General features: G+C 39.3%; 2 protein-coding genes across 8 annotated transcripts in view; both read right to left on the bottom strand.

Moving 5' to 3' along the window:
* CSNK1G1 (casein kinase 1 gamma 1) overlaps positions 1-3,848 on the bottom strand; it is a 200,067-nt gene extending 196,219 nt beyond the window's left edge. For all 6 annotated transcript variants that reach the window (XR_005018588.1, XR_005018587.1, XM_036841605.1 and 3 more), the window contains exon 1: positions 3,691-3,848. The gene's annotated coding sequence lies outside the window, so the exon portion shown is untranslated. The remainder of the gene's footprint in view (positions 1-3,690) is intronic.
* Positions 3,849-8,044: 4,196 nt separating this feature from the next.
* On the bottom strand, positions 8,045-16,822 carry PCLAF (PCNA clamp associated factor). Of its 2 annotated transcripts, XR_005018294.1 has the most exons (5): positions 16,676-16,822; positions 16,297-16,377; positions 15,119-15,281; positions 13,384-13,671; positions 8,045-10,075 (listed from the first exon to the last, which is right to left on the bottom strand). XR_005018294.1 is itself a non-coding variant. In XM_036839453.1 (4 exons), exons 1-4 carry the CDS (start codon positions 16,719-16,721, stop codon positions 10,030-10,032), a joined length of 336 nt encoding a protein of 111 aa, XP_036695348.1. In that variant the 5' UTR covers positions 16,722-16,822; the 3' UTR covers positions 9,053-10,029. The 2 variants fall into 2 exon arrangements, 1 of the variants encoding a protein (XP_036695348.1); XM_036839453.1 differs by lacking the exon at positions 13,384-13,671 and having other exon boundaries at positions 9,053-10,075.
* Positions 16,823-18,508: the final 1,686 nt, after the last annotated feature.

The following is an 18,508-nucleotide window of genomic DNA, read 5'->3' as shown; positions in this document are numbered from 1 at the left end:
TGACAATTGCAAAGATCTGTGGAATGGCCACAAACTTTGTTTAAGTGGAAAAGGTCATTGAGAAAAGCATTATCTGTAACAGTCTCTATTATTGCCCACATTTTAAATATACCTTTTTACAGCTAGTGTCCTAACTCTTATACCAAAATGAATTATTTATTAAAGTCTTATGAGAAGATAAGGAAAAAAATGGGAACTTCTCATGGCTTTACCAAAGCAAGATAATATCGTCTCAACTTTAAGATTTGAAAGATACTGAAAAATAATGATCCAGGAAAACGCAGTTAAATGCTTACATATACACTAAAGACTTTACAGTGTAAAGAAAAGCCACTTAGAAAGTTGAATAACCTTACAAACCATGTAGTAAAAACATAATTAGAGGGCTTCCCTGGTGGCGCAGTGGTTGAGAATCTGCCTGCCAATGCAGGGGGCACGGGTTCAAGCCCTGGTCTGGGAAGATCCCACATGCCGCAGAGCAATTAGGCCTGTGAGCCACAACTACTGACCCTGCACATCTGGAGCCTGTGCTCCGCAACAAGAGAGGCCGCAATACTGAGAGGCCTGCGCACCGCGATGAGGAGTGGCCCCTGCTTGCCACAACTAGAGAAAAGCCCTCGCACAGAAACGAAGACCCAACACAGCCAAAAATAAATTAATAAATAAATAAAATTTAAAAAAAAAACAAAAAAACATAATTAGATACCTTATTAATAATTTTAAATATATTCATCCACTTATCAATTTGACCAATATTTATTTGGTGCCTGTTATGTAGCTGCAGTGGTGGATAAAATTTAAAATAGTATTTCTACCTCAAGAAGCATGCAACATAGCTGGACAGTTTTATTTTTTTAAAAAAAGTTCTACTCTGTTTAAGAGAGACACGAAGAAGAAATATATTTGAAAATTTCTCTCGAAATTATGGAAAACCTGTAAACTACTCTAAAAAGTGATACTGAATTACAAACTTTATAACCACTTTTCTCACACAAAAAAACGATTACTAAAGCAAGTTATTTGATTTTTATCTTTTGAGTATAAAGTACATTAAAAAATTAACAATTAAAAATTACTGGGAGGGCTTCCCTGGTGGCGCAGTGGTTGAGAATCTGCCTGCCAATGCAGGAGACACGGGTTCGGGCCCTGGTCTGGGAAGATCCCACATGCCACGGAGCAACTAAGCCCGTGAGCCACTATTACTGATAAATAAATTAAAAAAAAAAAAAAATTACTGGGAATTCCCTGGTTGTCCAGTAGTTAAGACTTGGCACGTTCACTGAGGGGGCCCGGGTTCGATCCCTGGTCAGGGAACTAAGATCCCGCAAGCCACGCAGTGTGGCCCCCCGCAAAAAAAAGAAAAAAAAAATTTACTAACTTCAAGTTACATCAAAAAGCAAACTACATCAGCTGAAAATCTGACATATAATAGGTTACAAATAACTGTATTGTTTTAAATCTACAAAACAAATGAATATAAAGACTTCATGTGAGCTTCCCCCATGGCGCAGTGGTTAGGAATCTGCCTGCCAATGCGGGGGACAAGGGTTCAATCACTGTTCCGGGAAGATCCCACATGCTGTGGATCAGCTAAGCCCGTGCACCACAACTAGTGAGCCCACGTGCCACAACTACTGAAGCCCGCATGCCTAAAGCCCGTGTTCCACAACAAGAGAAGCCACCTCAATGAGAAGCCCACGCACCGCAACTTAGAGTAGCTCCCACTCGCTGCAACTAGAGAAAGCCTGCGCACAGCAACGAAGAGCCAATGCAGCCAAAAATAAATAAATAAATAAAATAAATAAATTTATTTAAAAAAAAAGTGATTAGCCTGGTACCTGACCAAAAAAAAAAAGACTTCATGTTTCTGAGATATATTTCTATATCATCATCACAAATGATTTAAAGGCAGAAATTCATTCCATTTGCATTTATTTTACAGATTATACATATAAAAATTCTGTAAGTTTTGCTAATAGTTTAAATCTAATTAAGATGAGTCATGCTACTTGTATTGATTTTATTCTTAAAATTACAACTACTTTCTTCTATTTTATGCCCCAATTTTAAATCTCTCCAGACATGTGATGTTAATTAAGATTTATATACATTACTTTTTAAATGTTTTTCTTACCAATCCATACTACACACATCACAAATCTGAGAAAAACCTTTGAAACATTATTGGTCATTTCAGTTAATGCACATATTCTGCTTTATTTTTAAGAGTTTTAAGAAACTACTGATATCTGAATTTCATGCTACTTATGATCAATTTCTAGAAACTACTGAAAGTCCTGTTGTATATATATGTTTTGGAATATTATCCAGTTCTGTTCCTATCTCAAACCTCACTCCACAAAACTGGGCTACCTTGACTGTGTAAGATTATTAATAATTCATCTTTCAACTGGAAGGTGCTTCCATTTAAAGTGGACTGTTATTTAGATACATTACCCCCCCCCCTTACAATACTGATTAGAATTTTAACTCGTGTTACTTAAGAAACTGAATCTCTGGTAGGTTCCATGACTTGCCCAAGGTCAACAACTAGCCAGTGGCAGTCCGAGTTCAATCCTAGATTTACCTAACCTCAAAACCAATACTTCCACTTGACCACAATTATCTCCTTAAAAGATTATGAGACAGGCTCAAAAGCAGGGAATCTTGTCTCTCCGAAGGTTCACGCAACTATTCTGAGACATTGATAACCACACAGTACCTACAATTCAGTCACTGATTGAAATATAAATGAAGAGGATCTGTGTGCTTCATTTAAACTAGGTCAAGCTTACTGGCAGGTAAGAAAGATGTTGGAAAAGGCTTGCCTCAACACGTCTCGCCTAGACCTCTGTATCTTTACGGTTCCCCCAGTCTGTTTTTTAAAAACACGCATATCTACCAAATAAGGCTATGCCAGACCAGCTTACAGTTTGCTGGTTTCCAGAACTGCACTTTTCTAAAATAATTTAGACCAGACTTAATATTGAGCTGGGAGACTTGGTTGAATATGTCAATCTGGCACTTTCCAAACATTCGAAGTATCATTTGGGGCCACAAACCCAGTTCCACCCTCTTTCTTTTACGCTGTGATGCCTACCCACTTGGGGAGGGGGCTACCGCTCCTGTAGGACACTGGGGCAAGAGACCAGTAAAGGAAGAAGTGGGGGAAGCGCACGGAAGTTGGGAGGAGGGAGGTCTCCTTACCCACTCTTCTGCCCTAGCTCTGCCAAGGGCGGCTCCCCGCGGTGCCCAGCCGACTCACAACCCCCGAAGCCGGGCTCTGTCCCAGAGGGGTGGGCAGAAGAAGCAGGCAATGGAAGTATGGGATTGCCCCATCCACCCCGCCGGGGTCCATGCTCTCCTGGACCCAGAGGATGCTCCCTCTTTCAGAGCTAAACCTCCAGGTGGCAAACTCCCCGTCCACACCGGCCGAAGTCTTCTGCATCTGAGAGGGCGCCTCCTCCGCAACCTCAACGCGGCCACCCGAAACTCTCCGCCAGCCGTCATCCCCAGCCCTTCCCTTCCACCCCCGCAACCCGCCAGGGGCACACACGCCGGCCTGCGCCCCACCCAGGATCTCCGCGCTCCCCTCCCTGACCCGGAGAAGGGGCCCCCACCACCCCCCAGATACACACACACATCCTCAAGCTCCAGCCTCCCGGACCCCGTCGAAGCCGGAGAGAGTACCTGGCAGTGCTCCGGAGTACAGATGGGGCGGGCGCAGCCCCCTCCCGGAGGCGCCGAGTGCTTCTCTACCCACCCACAGCTTTGGCTTCTCCCGTTCCCAGGAAAGGGAGGGAGGAGAGGTGCGGGAGGGGAGGGGGAAGACGAGGAGCCGAGGTGCCTCAGAAGCCGAACCGGAACCTCTAGCGCTGGCCCCACCCTCGGCCCGGCGCAGAGCACCCTGGCGCTCCCGATAGGACTAACTGAAAGCAGGCAGTGAGAAATAGACACCACCACTTCCGGGTCATCCCCCCTACCGTCCCTCCTTAGCAACCGCGTGGGGTTGCTAAGCGGAAGTGCCTTCAAAGACAACCACCCCCATTACTTATGGGACTAACAGGAGGTAGCTGGGAGCGTGTACGCCTCTTTGGCAACACACTCTTACCTTCTGCTCCTGGTCTTGGGCTGAGCACGGGCTTCGCTGCCAAAGTCACGAAGCCAATCCTGCTTTTCCCTTCACCTGTACTCCCCTTACCAGACCACAGCCACTATTTACTCCTGTTCCCTCCCGCCTTGAATCCCGGGCGGACCTATTGGCTCCTGTTAAGGCTCTCAGTCCCTCGTGAGAGTTACTTTCTGGCGGTTTAGCAAGCATCTCCCTCTTGTGGATTTTCAGTTGTGTTTCTACTGAGCTTTTAAAGTCTCCTCCAATGTTATGAAACCTTTTTCATGCACTTCGTTCTCCTGTGATAGCCCCTGAAACCGAATGGTGAGAAAGTTTGTCTTCACCCATCTCTTTTGTAAGGATTGCACATGCTTGTGTATGATCTGGAAAAAATTAATCCTTAAAAGAAAAAACAATGAGAAAAGGCCAAAGGAAGCCGGTGATCAAGCTTGGGAAGGAGGAAGACATTTAATCCTCCACTCAGAATAAACTTTCAATCCTATACTGTGGACAGGGAAAGTTAATAAGAGACCTCATTTTTTCTTGTGTTGGGGTGATCTGAGCTTGAATAATACTGGCAAAACCACTGCTTGGAGCAAAAGCCAGCAACATAATTAATCCTCTTTCTAGAAAAATGACCTATATTATTATGGCAGTTAAATATTTGGAGAAATGTAGTAGGGCATTCAGAGAAAAATCAGTAAAAATCTGGGCTTAACTTTCCTATCTTGAATAGGTCTGCTTAAAAGCAATAAAGCTTAATAGTAGCTCCTGAATTTGTTCTCTAGTCCATGGCAGTGAATGTCTTTGCAACTGCTGACTATTGGTCATAATAATTTGGTCATGATAATTTTATTGGTCATGATAACCTCTTACTCACCGATATTGGACTGTTGTCCACCTAGCTGGGGCAGAGGAAATGACTTTTGGTAACTTCAAAGAAACAGCAGGTCTGTTGGTTTCCTGTACATGTGACACAGCATTAAATTGATTCACCAAGAGAGTCAGTTCAGCAAAACCTTTAGGAAATCACTTCAGGTTCAAATGTCACTAGTAGATTGTTAAAGAAGTCTAAAACATTTCCACCCTTGCCATGGACATGCATACATGTGGGAGTATACACACACAAAATTCAAATGGAATCTGAGCACATCCAGTCAGTAATTGTTCTTTAAAAAAAACCTGGCTGTACTTGACAAGTGATAAATCTGTTACCATGACAAAATAGAGCTTGGTATTTCAATTGGCAACAGGTTTAAATATTTAAAATTTTTTAATTAGAAGAGTAAAATAATGAGCCCAATGAGCAACAACTTATCTAAAACTATGCTGGGGCTTCCCTGGAGGCCAGTGGTTAAGAATCCTCCTGCCAAGGCAGGGGACACAGGTTCAAGCCCTGGTCCGGGAAGATCCCACATGCCACAGAGCAACTAAGCCCGTGCACCACAACTGCTGAGCCTCTGCTCTAGAGCCCGCGAGCCACAACTACTGAGCCCACGTGCCACAACTACTGAAGCCCACGTGCCTAGAGCCCGTGCTCCACAACAAGAGAAGCCACTGCAACGAGAAGCCCATGCACCGCAACGAGTAGCCTCTGCTCGCGGCTACTAAGGAAAGCCCACGGGCAGCAACAAAGACCCAACGCCAAAAATAAATAAATAAATAAATTTATAAAAAATAAATAAAACTATGGTGGACGTAGATGTCTTTAAAAAATTAAAAACATGAATACGGTAAATCTGTTCTATAGAAAGAAATGTTTTATTGGATAAAAATAGTTAAGATCAAATGTGGTAGTTTAAGCCAATACAAAAATGCAAATTCCTATGCATCATTCATTTTTCCTGTTGTCTGAAGAAATATGACTTATAATAGCATATAACAGCATTTATTTAGATCCTCTCTTCCTACAGTTTTTAAAAAATTATTACTGAGTCACTTTTGTATAGGTGTATGAATATCTGGCTTAATTCCTAAATGATCACGACGTGTATAATTCCATCACTTTTAACATACTCATTACTTGGAGACCTCTAAAGATGTATAGCACAGGTACATACATTTTATTGTACACTGAAAACATATACATTTTATTGTAAGTAAATCAACCTAAAATGTTGATAAATGTTTAAAAATTCAAATAAATAAATAAATATGTATATAGCACAATCCACACCTAAAACTAGCTATGTGGGTTTAACTATCCTTTTAGGATTTTGTGAGCAGTATCACAGGAATCCATATTCTTTTTCTTAAAATTATTACCCAAATCAACCTTTTATTTTATTTTTTAAATTTTATTTATTTATTTATTTTGGCCACACCACGCGACATGTGGGATCTTAGTTCCCCGACCAGGGATCAAACCAGCGCCCCCTGCACTGGAAGTGTGAAGTCTTAACCACTGGACCGCTAGGGAAGTCCCCAGGAATCCATATTCTTTTTTTGTTTGTTTGTTCGTTTTTTGTTTTTTTTAATTTATTTTTATTTTTGGCTGCATTGGGTCTTTGTTGCTGCGTGCAGGCTTTCTCTAGTTGCAGCAAGAGGGGGCTACTCTTCATTGCAGTGTGTGGGCTTCTCATTGCAGTGGCTTCTCTTTGTTGCGGAGCAAGGGCTCTCGGCGCGTGGGCTTCACTATTTGTGGCACTCGGGCTCCGTAGTTGCGGCTTGCGGGCTCTAGAGCACAGGCTCAGTAGTTGTGGCGCACGGGATTACTTGCTCCGCGGCATGTAGGATCCTCCCCGACCAGGGCTCAAACCCGAGTCCCCTGCATTGGCAGGCGGATTCTTTACCACTGGCCACCAGGGAAGTCCCCAATGAATATTCTTAATATGAACCATAATTAAGACAGTGCTCTCAAATCTATGCTAGATCTCAAATAGCCTTCAAGGTCAATATAGTACCTTCATTCTTCAAATCAATATAGGACCTCTAGCCGTTTTTCTCAATCTCTTGAAAGCTTTTTGTCATTTTTCAATTGTCTCTTGTAATCATTTAAGAAAGAATTAGGTTGTATAACGTTTATTTTTGGGAAACCCAATACTCTGTTAATAATTATTACTTAAAAATTCAAATATTCTTAGAGTTCCATTGGCATCTCCAAATACAAAAGACAAAACAGACAAACATAAAAGATACCAAAATCAATGAATACTTGGGATCAGTTAGAAGAAATATAGCCAGATTTACTTTTTATCTGTCTAAGCAATATACAACACACAAGGCATGGCCCCTTGTACAAGGGACTTAGAGAAACTCACTTAGGATACATGTGACATAAACAACATAATGTTTAGCCTTAGGAAGAGAAGGCTAAAGATGTAACAGCTATCTTTAAATAATTGAAGGTTGTCATGTGGAAGGAGTAACTTGTTCTATGTTATTTCAAGGACAGAACCAAGAAGAGGAGGAGGGGAGTTAAGAAAAAAATCAAATTTTTAACTTGTAGCACTTTCGATTGCCGTCCAGTTAATAAAATAGTCCATCTAATGAAAAGCTATAGCTGGCTTGGGTTGAACAAGGTAGCTTCTAACACTCCTCCCAGTTTTGATTCAGTGACAATCTTTCCCACCTCCATAGGCTATCCTCAAAGGTAAAAGGAACCTTTTTTTTTTTTTAAAGCACTTTTCTTTTTATAGCTACTTTATTTATTTATTTTATTTTATTTTTGGCTGTGTTGGGTCTTCGGTTCATGCGAGGGCTTTTCTCTAGTTGAGGCAAGTGGGGGCCACTCTTCATCGCGGTGCGGGGACCGCTCTTCATCGCGGTGCGCGGGCCTTTCACTGTCGCGGCCCCTCCCGTCGCGGGGCACAGGCTCCAGACGCGCAGGCTCAGTAGTTGTGGCTCACGGGCCCAGCTGCTCTGCGGCATGTGGGATCTTCCCAGACCAGGGCTCGAACCCGTGTCCCCTGCACTAGCAGGCAGACTCTCAACCACTGCGCCACCAGGGAAGCCCAGGAACCATTTTAACAATGTTGGTTGGACCAAGGTCCAGCTGAATCTTCAATTTTTCCAAAAGTGAGTTAGCGTGAAGAATTTTAAGTACAGTGAGATTTATAAGCAGTGTATATATACATATGGGAAAAGTTCAGTTAGTTTAGGCTTATTTTCTGCTTTTTAGAAAAATGACAAGTATTTGTCATCTCATAAATAACTCTGGGCATACTTTATAATTTTCACTATAGTATTATCTTCCTTGTGAAAACTATGTAACACAAAATTCATATGATCCTCACGAATTCCATTAGCATTCAAAAATTCCATAAAAGTAGCTTTAATCATTGTTTGCTCCAGAATTGAACACTAACATTAATTATTTGAATAATCCATTCAAAAATGAAAACCAGGTTAACTTTGTGAAGGGTACAAAATTAAAACTTACTTTATATTTTTAATGTATAAACTTTATTTTTTGATTCAATTTCAATGTAAATGGGGAGTCTGTACTTCTCTTATGTTTAGAAGAGGCTAAATTGACAATCTACATTTTAAAAAACCTTTGACAAGGAAACAGATTACATGGGACCTCTGCCTAATAAAGTTAGACATCACCAAGTATTATATATTTTGAAAGGATTGTATTTGAAAAGACTGTAGGTTCTTTAGGTCAAATTTTTTGGAAACAATTACATACCAAAATTAGACTTCATTGGACACACCACCATAAAGTTTCTCTCTCCATCAATGAAAAATAGCAAATCAGGTTTCATACCCATCAAAAGCCTAATTGTCAAGGAAGCACTTAGGATGAAAACTCTGGTCTCAATTCAGTATCATTACGTTTAATACCCACCTCTAAAAGACAAAGCAAAAAATACAATCTACAGTCATAAGGACTTATTTTGGAAGTTGATAAAATCAGGTCAGTACAGTAATTTGCATTTGGAAGGAATAAAATAGAAATACCTAGTAGGATATAATCTTAGAAAGCACACATATGGATAGTATTGTGACAATGAGTATTTGTTTATTAAAAACAAACTTCAGGAAAGCATTCCTGTTAAACATGGTTAGTTTTGATAACAGGATGTCAGTGAGCAAAAAGCCTGATGAGGAAGCAAGAATACCAGTTACTAAGCACTATTATACCCACCTCTTCAACTATACCCTTGATTATCTTGAAAAATATAATAGTAGCTCTAAGGACTTTAGACATAGTTCTGGGTTTATGGCATGATTTGCCTTTCATATTTTATTCATTTCCAACTTGAAAAGTATAGGCCCAAAGGGTAATATTTTATGACTAAGTCAAATGCATATTCTAGGAAAATTCCTCTCTTTTAATGTAGTCTATGGAATTTTCCTGCCCAATTCTATGCTAGTATTTTATCTTTTTGTTGTTGTTTTTAGAAGGTTCATCAACCCTTTAAATCCTTAGGACAAAACTGCCCTTAAATTTTTCTAAGAAGAAGGTAGACAGCCATCCAAATTTTTTCAACATTGCATATTTGGCCCCCTTTCTTAAAAAGGGTATGGGTTCAGTTTAATTAATACTGACTTTTTTAATGTGCAAAAAATCTACCTCTGCTTTTTAAAGCAAATAAAAGGAACAAAAATATGGCATCACTCCAATAATCAAATGCCAATAAAAATGGCAACAGTACAAAAATCTAAGCAAATCTCAAATACAGCAGATTCATAATTAGAACACCATGCAATAATTCTAGCAAGCAAAAGCTTAACAGGTAAAAGAAACCGAATACTGCATTATACTGAATACTAAGTTAAGTAACCACAATTAATCTTATAAACTTTCCAATATCAAAACTACTTGCTTTTGAATAACTAAATGTAAGCCTCATTTTTTAACTTAAATGCTTATTCAACAAAGCTAATTGGAACAAGTACGTTTATGCAAATTTACATCCTAGAATACCAGAGTAAACAGGAGACATCAGTCAAGAGTGAATAAGTAATTTCTATTCATTTTCATCATCTGTATGATCAGGTGGCAAAGGACATGATCTGTGGAAAGAAGAGAGAACTTCGATAGTCACCTGAGTCAAATGTTTAAAAAACAAAACATAAGTAGTTTTTAAAAACTTATGTAAATCAGGAACATTAACAGTGCAGTGGGTCTCGTCAATAGACTAGAAATGGGAGAAAATTAAACTCCATTAATTGACAAACTCCTACAGATTCCAAATACTAGAGCGACAAAATTTTTAGTAATCTATTTTGCCTGTTAATTTGCCAAATTACTTTCCCCTTTAGGATATGTTGCCATTTTTATTAAAGAGGGAATCTCTATTTCTATAGCATCTTCTTTCGATATGTTAAGTGGATTGATGAAGAGTACAGTCCTTCAGCAAGAACTCTGTGATTATGAAAAGCAAAAGAATTTAACCAATCCACTTGAGCAGAGAAAACAGCAAGTTGACATATTTGACTGTATACCCTTTGGAACTATATGAATCTATTATCTAATTAGAAAAAACCCCAAATTGTCTTAAGTTGGCATATGGTAATCACAGCTTTTGAAAAATAATTTATATTATCCCAAAGCCATTTTGTACTCATTATACTTTTTTTAAAAAATACATTTATTTATTTATTTATTTATTTTTGGCTGGGTTGGGTCTTCCTTGCGGCACGTGGGTGTCTCATTATGGTGGCCTCTCTTTGTTGCAAAGCACAGGCTCTAGGCGCGCCAGCTTCAGTAGTTGAGGCACATGGGCTCAGTAGTTGTGGCTCGAGGGCTCTAGAGCACAGGCTCAGTAGTTGTGGCACACGGGCTTAGATGCTCCGTGGCATGTGGGATCTTCCCAGACCAGGGCTCGAACCCATGTCCCCTGCATTGGCAGGCGGATTCTTAACCACTGCACCACCAGGGAAGTCCCTCATTATACTTTTTATAGAGAAAAAGTCAATTAAAAACTTAATCATAAATCAGAATTTTTTAGAACTGATAAAGATTTGTGAGATTCTATTTAAAATAGTTTTCAAATTAGATCCAGTAAGCCTGAATGGTCATAGGGCAAGTGAGTGAAAGAAGGAAGCTAAAACAAGGATATTCTGACTTGGAATAAGATTACCATTGACTCACCTACTCTTATATTACCAAGACGTCTTCATTGTACTTTCCTGGAAATTAAATCAAGTTAACAAATGAAGACTATCATAACCCAAAATTCCTTTTTTTCAAGGACCTGATTTAATTTACTTTAGGTATCATAGTTCTGTTCAAGGTTTTAAGAAGATAGTTTTTCTTGATTCTGATTCTCCCCCATGCATCTTCCTTTGTGAGAATAAAGCCATAGGAGTAGTCATATTCCAGATTAAGAATTAGGGAGACAGAAGTCCTTCTGATATACTGATAGTTTTCTATTTACTATCAATAGTAAATCTATTGAAAGAGCTCCTATCAAAAGGAAAAAATATTTTCTATTTCTTTAACGTATCAGTATGAGATAGATGTTCACTAACCTATCATGGTAATCATTTCATGTTGTACGTAAGTCAAATCATTACACCCTGAACTCATATAGTACTGTATGTCAATTATGTCTCAATAACACTGGGAGAAAAAAAAAGCCAATCTATTGATTTATTATAAATAAAGGGATAACTACAATTCTCTTAAACAAAAACAAATCTAAGACAGAGGCCTAAAGTAATAATATAAACCTCTATTACCTAGTTTTATGTCACAGATTTTATTATACTATGGATCAAAGTGCTTTATGAGACTATATGTGTAATCTTCTCCATATGATAGGAAGCCTGTAATATAGGTTTTATTGCTGTCATGATCAATGGTATAGCCATATTTGGCTATATTGCCAAATATTTTCTTTCATTAATGGAAGTTACAAATAATTCAAGAGGATTGTCATATATTCTAGAGCTAATATTGACTATTAGCTTGTTCAAATTAGAATGAGAAAGAACAAGGAAGAATGGTGCCAGTAAGTGAGAAGGAACTAAAGGAGACTTACAGGATCATGAAAACAAGTCTATTAAAAAACTCTATCCAAAAATGTATCCCCTTCCTTGTTGATTTTATTGAAACAGAAATGATAATAGTGATGTAGCAACAAAGTATAAAATTTAGTTACTGCTCCAGAATTTGACACTCCTTTTAAATATCTCATTAGATGGACAGTAGGCATTCAATAACAATTTACTAAATGACCTATGAACAATATTGAGTAAGTCTTAAAATTTTATATGAATAAACATCATTTTATATGTCAAATACTTTGTTTTAACTGCCCATTAACCATTTATTTTTATTTAGTTGTGTTCAATGCAAATCAATTCCAAACACAATGTACAATCCAAAACAGGTGTACAGTGTTCAGACATGAAGCAAGAGGTGTTCATTCACACACATAGATCTCACATAACCTGAGATCAGCTGGATCTAGTTGTTCCTGTGTAGACTTCTAAAGATGGCAAATATTGGCTTAAAACTTATTAAGAGTACTATGGCCATATTGGATACTTAACATCTAAGCATCATTGTGTGAACCTGTGAACCAAAGATTTCACAGAGTTTCTATTTCTAAAAAGGTTTCTGTACATCAAGGCAGTTGTAAAGTTTTATTTTCCAGGATCAAGTCCACTTAGGCTTAGAACCATCTAAAAATAATGACTGATGTAGAAAGTGCTCCACGTGTAGCTATTCTTATTCATCAAGTTTTATATTTATATATATATGTTTACGGAAAGGGCACAAAAGAGTTATGAATTTAATGCAGGCAAGTTTCCAGTCTTCACTTCCCAAATACCTAATACACATTATTTTTGCTGCCTTCATATATTTGCCTGTTAATTTCAAGATTTGTCAAATATGCCTTCCAAACAGATCAATTTTTTAAGTTGTAAAAATTATTCAATATATGCAGAAATAAAAAGCAATATTTTAAGACTGGTTGAAGTCAATGCACTTCTAATCTTTGGAATCAAGTTAAATGATCCAACTTAGCTAAATGAATCTGGATGGGAATGTGTGATAGGAAATACCTGTTATTTGACTTTTAAGTGCATTTGCTGGGATTACTTATGCTTGGATTTGTAGTAGATTCCAATCCGTCATTGCCCTGGAACGTGTCAGTTACTGAAGAAAGTCAAATGCAATGTCAAATCCAAAGCCCCAGAGAAAAGAGTTAAGTTCCCAAGAGAACAGTGAAAACAGTGTAAAACCTGATGGAGAGTATATCAGCATTAAACCAGGACTGCTGAAACAATACACAGAGGATTTGCAGTAATACCTGGTGGTTCCTTCCAGTGTACATCATAAATAGAATCACTGAAGCTTTTTATATTACCTAATCATTTTACCGCCTTCTAGATTTCGTGAACAAAATGGAAACTGAATCTCCATTCCATAGCTCATCCTTTTTCTCTAGATGAAGATGAAATTATTCTTATTTGCAAGGTACAGTTTGAAGTGTCCATATTTCTTAAGTTATACTTAATCACATCATTAATTCTCGATGTTGTCTCTTTCCAGTCTTGTACATGAAACTCCAGCAGATTTAATATTGGCTTTCATTATCTGGTCAAATCCTTCAGATGCTCTTTAAACTAGTCCAATTTGGGAGTCTCAACATTCTCTGTGTTAATAAAACAAGGGATGGAATTAGTAGACTTGATGAAGACCTGTTTATTTTCCTTGCCACACTGGACTTCTAGATGGCGTACGGATTGGGCTTTAGAATATGGGTTGGTAAACTGTAGATGTCTCTTGGCCAAGTCTCTGAACGGTAGAGATGTAGAAGGGCAAGCAAGACCACAAGGAGACTAGCTGTTGACTGCAAAGCACAGCTGACCGTTGTGGTTTCGAACGGAGGACCTTCCGTGCTGGTTAAAGGAACGAATGAATAAATCTGCGTGGGTAGGAGCAGAACCAGAAGCAGCAGCCCCAATCTGAGCCTGACCACCATCCCCTTGCCCATGGTGATCACTCCGCCCTGGGCAGGGCTCGCTGCTTGGTGCCGTGGAGGAGGATCACAGGCTACTGGCTGGTGCAGGGGAGGTATCTAGCAGGGTCTTAAATCTAGCCGGAGGCTTCATAATGGCGGTGACGTGGCACCACCCGCGCTCACCACTCCCCACCTCCAGTCAAATAATTTGTTTTTGAAACAAAAATTTCAAAATTCTTTAGAGAGTCTGGACACTATTACTTATAAATCTATTTAAAAAGCAGGTTTCCATTGCTTTTTTCCCCCCAATGGTATTATTATTTTTTCCTGATTCTTAAAATATTTGTTGTTGAAAGTTGGTAGCACTGAGTATGAGAGGTCTTTACCCAGATATATCACTATTGATATTTGGTATATTTTGTACAGAGATTTGGTATATTTAGATACATGTCTTTTACACAATAATGATTGTACTTTTGTACCAGAATTTTTGCTTAACACTTATCATGAGCATTTTCCTGACATTAAAATCTTGAAAGCATGATTTAATTATCTTCTTAAAAAGTTTACACAATGAACTCTGCATGTTTGCAGTTTTATACCCACCTTGTTTTGCTTTGAAGTTTTCTTATGTATTTACAGAGAAGTTGTAAAGAAAATACATCACGGTGTTAGTTTTGGTTGTTTCTAAGTGATGGGGATTTCTATATTTTCCAACTTTTCTACATTGGGTATATATTTCCTGTGGAGGCTGAACTAGTAGTTTTTGAAAGGTGAGGTTACTGGAATTCAAGCTAGATAAACCAACATGGAAATTGCTTTTTGAAAAAAGACTACAGAAAACAGACAGAAAAAATTAAAGAATAAAGACCAGAAGTTCATGATTAATAATGTAACACTTATCATCTGAATGGGAACTGATCCTCTTTGAGTGACTGAAATGAGTAAAAATAATACCTTTCATTGATGTTTGAAATTTGGGAGTGACTTATAATAATAGGTTAGCACAGTTTTAAAAACCTCTGGTTTGTATTTTCTTATCTGCTCAAACAGAAATTTTAAAGTTACTCAATATTCTGTTGTCTTTTATTTTCAAGAATATAAGTATTTCTTTATATTCCAGAATATAGAAACTTACTTTCTCTTCGCTTTTCCCAAGCCACTGCTTCCTGCCTCCTCAGGAATCCTATTCTCTTTTTCTGAATCTTTAGGGGACAGCCTGAAGAATTCTCCGATTCCTTTTTGCCACTTGGGAGTTGGGCGCACACAAACTGGATTCCCTCCTGCGTACTTATTTTCAGCTATAAAATATAAACAGATAGAACTAAATAAAAATTAAGAATACAATCACCATTCCTTAAAGGGAAAGTTAATTCTTTAACGTCAAATCTAAAGGGTATTAAATGGTGTTACATCCATCTTCAAATTTTAAAATGTGACATGATAAAGCTGTATTCAGTTATAATATAATGTATAACACTTTATTACATTTATCCTTTAGCCTAGAAAAATAGCATTAACAAGATGTTTACAACTAGAAAATATTTTTCATATTTTGTCCATAAGCAGAGCTATTCAGTTAGTCTTATGTACTGTCATACTAAAGTTTGACACACTTTTTCCTGTATGTTCTTAACTAGAGCTTGTGGAATTAATCTTCCAAACTGCTCAACTTCCTCCTAAAAGGAATGAGACAGCAGATGGCATGGTATTTTCTCAACTTCTCCTCGCACAGAAGGAACGATGTGAAGCTATTTCCCTGGCCCGGTTTTCCCTCTTAATGTCCCAAAAGCAGTAACAGGAGCTGCAAAGTTGTAAAACACACACACCGACACCAAACTAAAAAAAAAGGAAAGAAAGGAGAGAGGGAGAAAGGGAAGGAAGGACAAAGAAAAATATGTAGAAATGAAAACCAAAACGTGATTAGCACTGTCAACTATAGTCCCGATTCTTAATCTAGTAAAGAGGTGCTTACATAGCCTCTTACAAGAAAAAGCCCAGTTGTCAATACTAAGAAAAATAACAACGCTAAAGTAGAAAAGAAAAACGGGTTTGAAGAGAAACTGTGTCCGTCCCTAACCCGAGACTTGAAATTCTTTACAATGCGACCCACTCCGCCCCGCACCCCTACCCCAGCCCGCCAAGAGACAGGCCCGCTCATTAGAGCAAAAGGCAAGGAAGAAATTCGGGGGTGAGGATCTCAGGAAAAGAAATTCCACGGTGGGGCAGGGGGCTCGCAGGTCAGGAGAACTGTGGTGCCAGGCCTGATCTCCTTTTGAGAAGGTTTCTCCAGGATCTTGCAGGGGCGCTTTTTACCTTTCCTTGACGAAAGCGGCGTGGAGTTAGTGGCAGAGGTGGAGGAACCAAGCACCTTCCTGGGGGCTCGAGAAGCCACCACTGCGGAGAAAGGCAAAGAAAGGCATTCAGAAGGGGGCACGAAGAGTCTCAGAGCCCCTTTCTCACCACACTCTCCGACCCAGCCTATTGGAGAGGAGAGGCCCGCGATCCAGAACAGCAGATAACCCTCCCCTGTCCCCGCCGCTTCTTCCTCCTGGTTAAAGGGATCGGGCCGCTGCTTCCTGGCGGGCTGGACCAGTTTGGCGGACAGGGTTGTGGGCAGGTCCGGCTTCTCCCGCCCGCGGCGGAGCTGCCCAGGGAACCACCTGCCCTCCACTACCATGCTCGCCTGCCTCACCTTTTCTGTAGGTGCCAGGGACACCGTCTGCTTTAGTTCGCACCATGTTCAAACACGAGATGAGAACAACCAACTGACTCCCCAGCCGAAGATGTTTCACGGGACAAGGCCCCGAAAACGAATCTCCCGCCACAGTTTATATTGGTCCCTTTCCCGCGCGCTCCACTGACTCTCCCAGGCCTCCGCTCCCATTGGTTCCGCGCCTTTCACGCGCAACCAATCGCCAGTGTCCAGTGCTGACTGCGGCGGGGTTGGGCGCAGTGCTGACTCGTCCATCAACTTGCAGAAACTTGTGATTCGTACCCGCCTGAGGTGGGCGGTGCCAGGGCGCTTTCCTGGGGTGCCCCATGTGTGGGTGCTAAGATCAAGAATTAGGTAAAGGGGCCTGCTTAGAAAAGAAAACCCAGGAAAGACAGCGAATTCCAACATTTCTTTAAAAGTTAACCACAGGCTTAAATCCATAATGTCACTCCTGGAAGTGACACCTGAAATGAAGAGGACTTTTTATATCTCAGGTATGAACACTCTTTACAGCATCCGTAACTAAAACGAGTCTATGGAATGGGAAAAAGCTAATACAATTTATTTACAGGGATTTTTTTTTTTTTTTTTTTTTTTTTTTTTTGCCAGGCCGTTCAGCTTGTGGGATCTTAGTTCTCCGACTAGGCATCGAACGCTGGCCCCAGCAGCAGTGAAAGCTCCGGGTCCTTACCACTGGACCACCAGGGAATTCCCTATTTACAGGGATTTAAAAAAAAAACAAAACTTTTTAGAATGGTGTGAAACAAGAAAAAAACAGTGAATTGTGTATACATACATACATTAAAAGAAACATTATTATAATAATAAAACGTTTTCCCGAGACCTGTATGGTCTCAGAATTCCTTAAAAATATGTCATATGTGCCAAGGGCACATCCCTGGCACGTAGTGAACATGATTTTAGAATAAGAGCTCATAACTATTTTCCTTCCCTATGCTTATCTTTAGAACTCACAATACGCCCTGGGCAATGATTTTCACTCTCTGAATACCACGCACAAAACCTGATCAAATGAATTTGCCTTAGGATGTACTTTGTTAAATGTGCACTTGAAAGGCAAACCTGAAAGTGTAAGCATGGCATTAATTCTCTCCAATAAATTATGCTTGAACTTTCAGAATAAAGGCTTCTGAGTACTTTAACAGAATCAACAACTAACTACTTTGTGTTTTTGAATTACAGAATCTAGACAGCAGATGAAATTAACATTATAATAGGAGGAAAGGTATTGCAAATTACCTGTAGCTTTGTCTAAATCTTAGTGTCTAAGATTACAGCCAAAGTCCTATCAGAAAAATCAACAAGCCCTAGGGTATCCCTCCTTGTTCTTTGTCATCATGCCCCTCTCAATACACAATGTTTCTTCAGTGCACATTTTTTCCTTTTCAGTTAAGTGGCTTCTACAAAGGCCTGAATTACCTAATTCCCAGATCCTTGCAGAGATTAGAACTGAGCTGAGAATCTGCTGGTCTTTTCTCTTAGTCCACATGCCAAGTAAATTGCTAGAAAGAATTGCAAATATACCTTTGCACACAGGGGCAATCTGCATATTACTATAGCTGTGTTTGTATGTCTGTCTTTTTAATGCCAATTATGATAAGGAAGGATGCAAATTAGAGTAAAAACTCAGGAAAAAAGCAGTGATGCCTAGTAAAAATTCTTAATTTAAATGTTTGCTTTGCAGAAGTGCTTCTCCTTTACAGTTAAAATAGTTCTGTGGTGTGAACCTGAAAATTTTAAAGGCCTAAGGCATTAAGAAAAGTTATAGTATGTACAAATGAAATTTCTGCC

Source organism: Balaenoptera musculus, chromosome 2 (genome assembly GCF_009873245.2).
Source record: "Balaenoptera musculus isolate JJ_BM4_2016_0621 chromosome 2, mBalMus1.pri.v3, whole genome shotgun sequence".
Classification (NCBI taxonomy): Eukaryota; Metazoa; Chordata; class Mammalia; order Artiodactyla; family Balaenopteridae; genus Balaenoptera; species Balaenoptera musculus.
This window is presented reverse-complemented; position numbering and strand designations above follow the sequence as displayed.

Bases quoted from the DNA above. Each gene is read 5' to 3' on its own strand.
- PCLAF (XM_036839453.1), bottom strand. From the start codon at position 16,721: ATGGTGCGAACTAAAGCAGACGGTGTCCCTGGCACCTACAGAAAAG. The intron at 15,282-16,296 runs GTAAAAAGCGCC...TATATTTTATAG, and splicing joins GCCGCTTTCGTCAAGGAAAG to CTGAAAATAAGTACGCAGGA. The intron at 10,076-15,118 runs GTAAGTTTCTAT...TTCTTTCCACAG, and splicing joins TTGGGAAAAGCGAAGAGAAA to ATCATGTCCTTTGCCACCTG.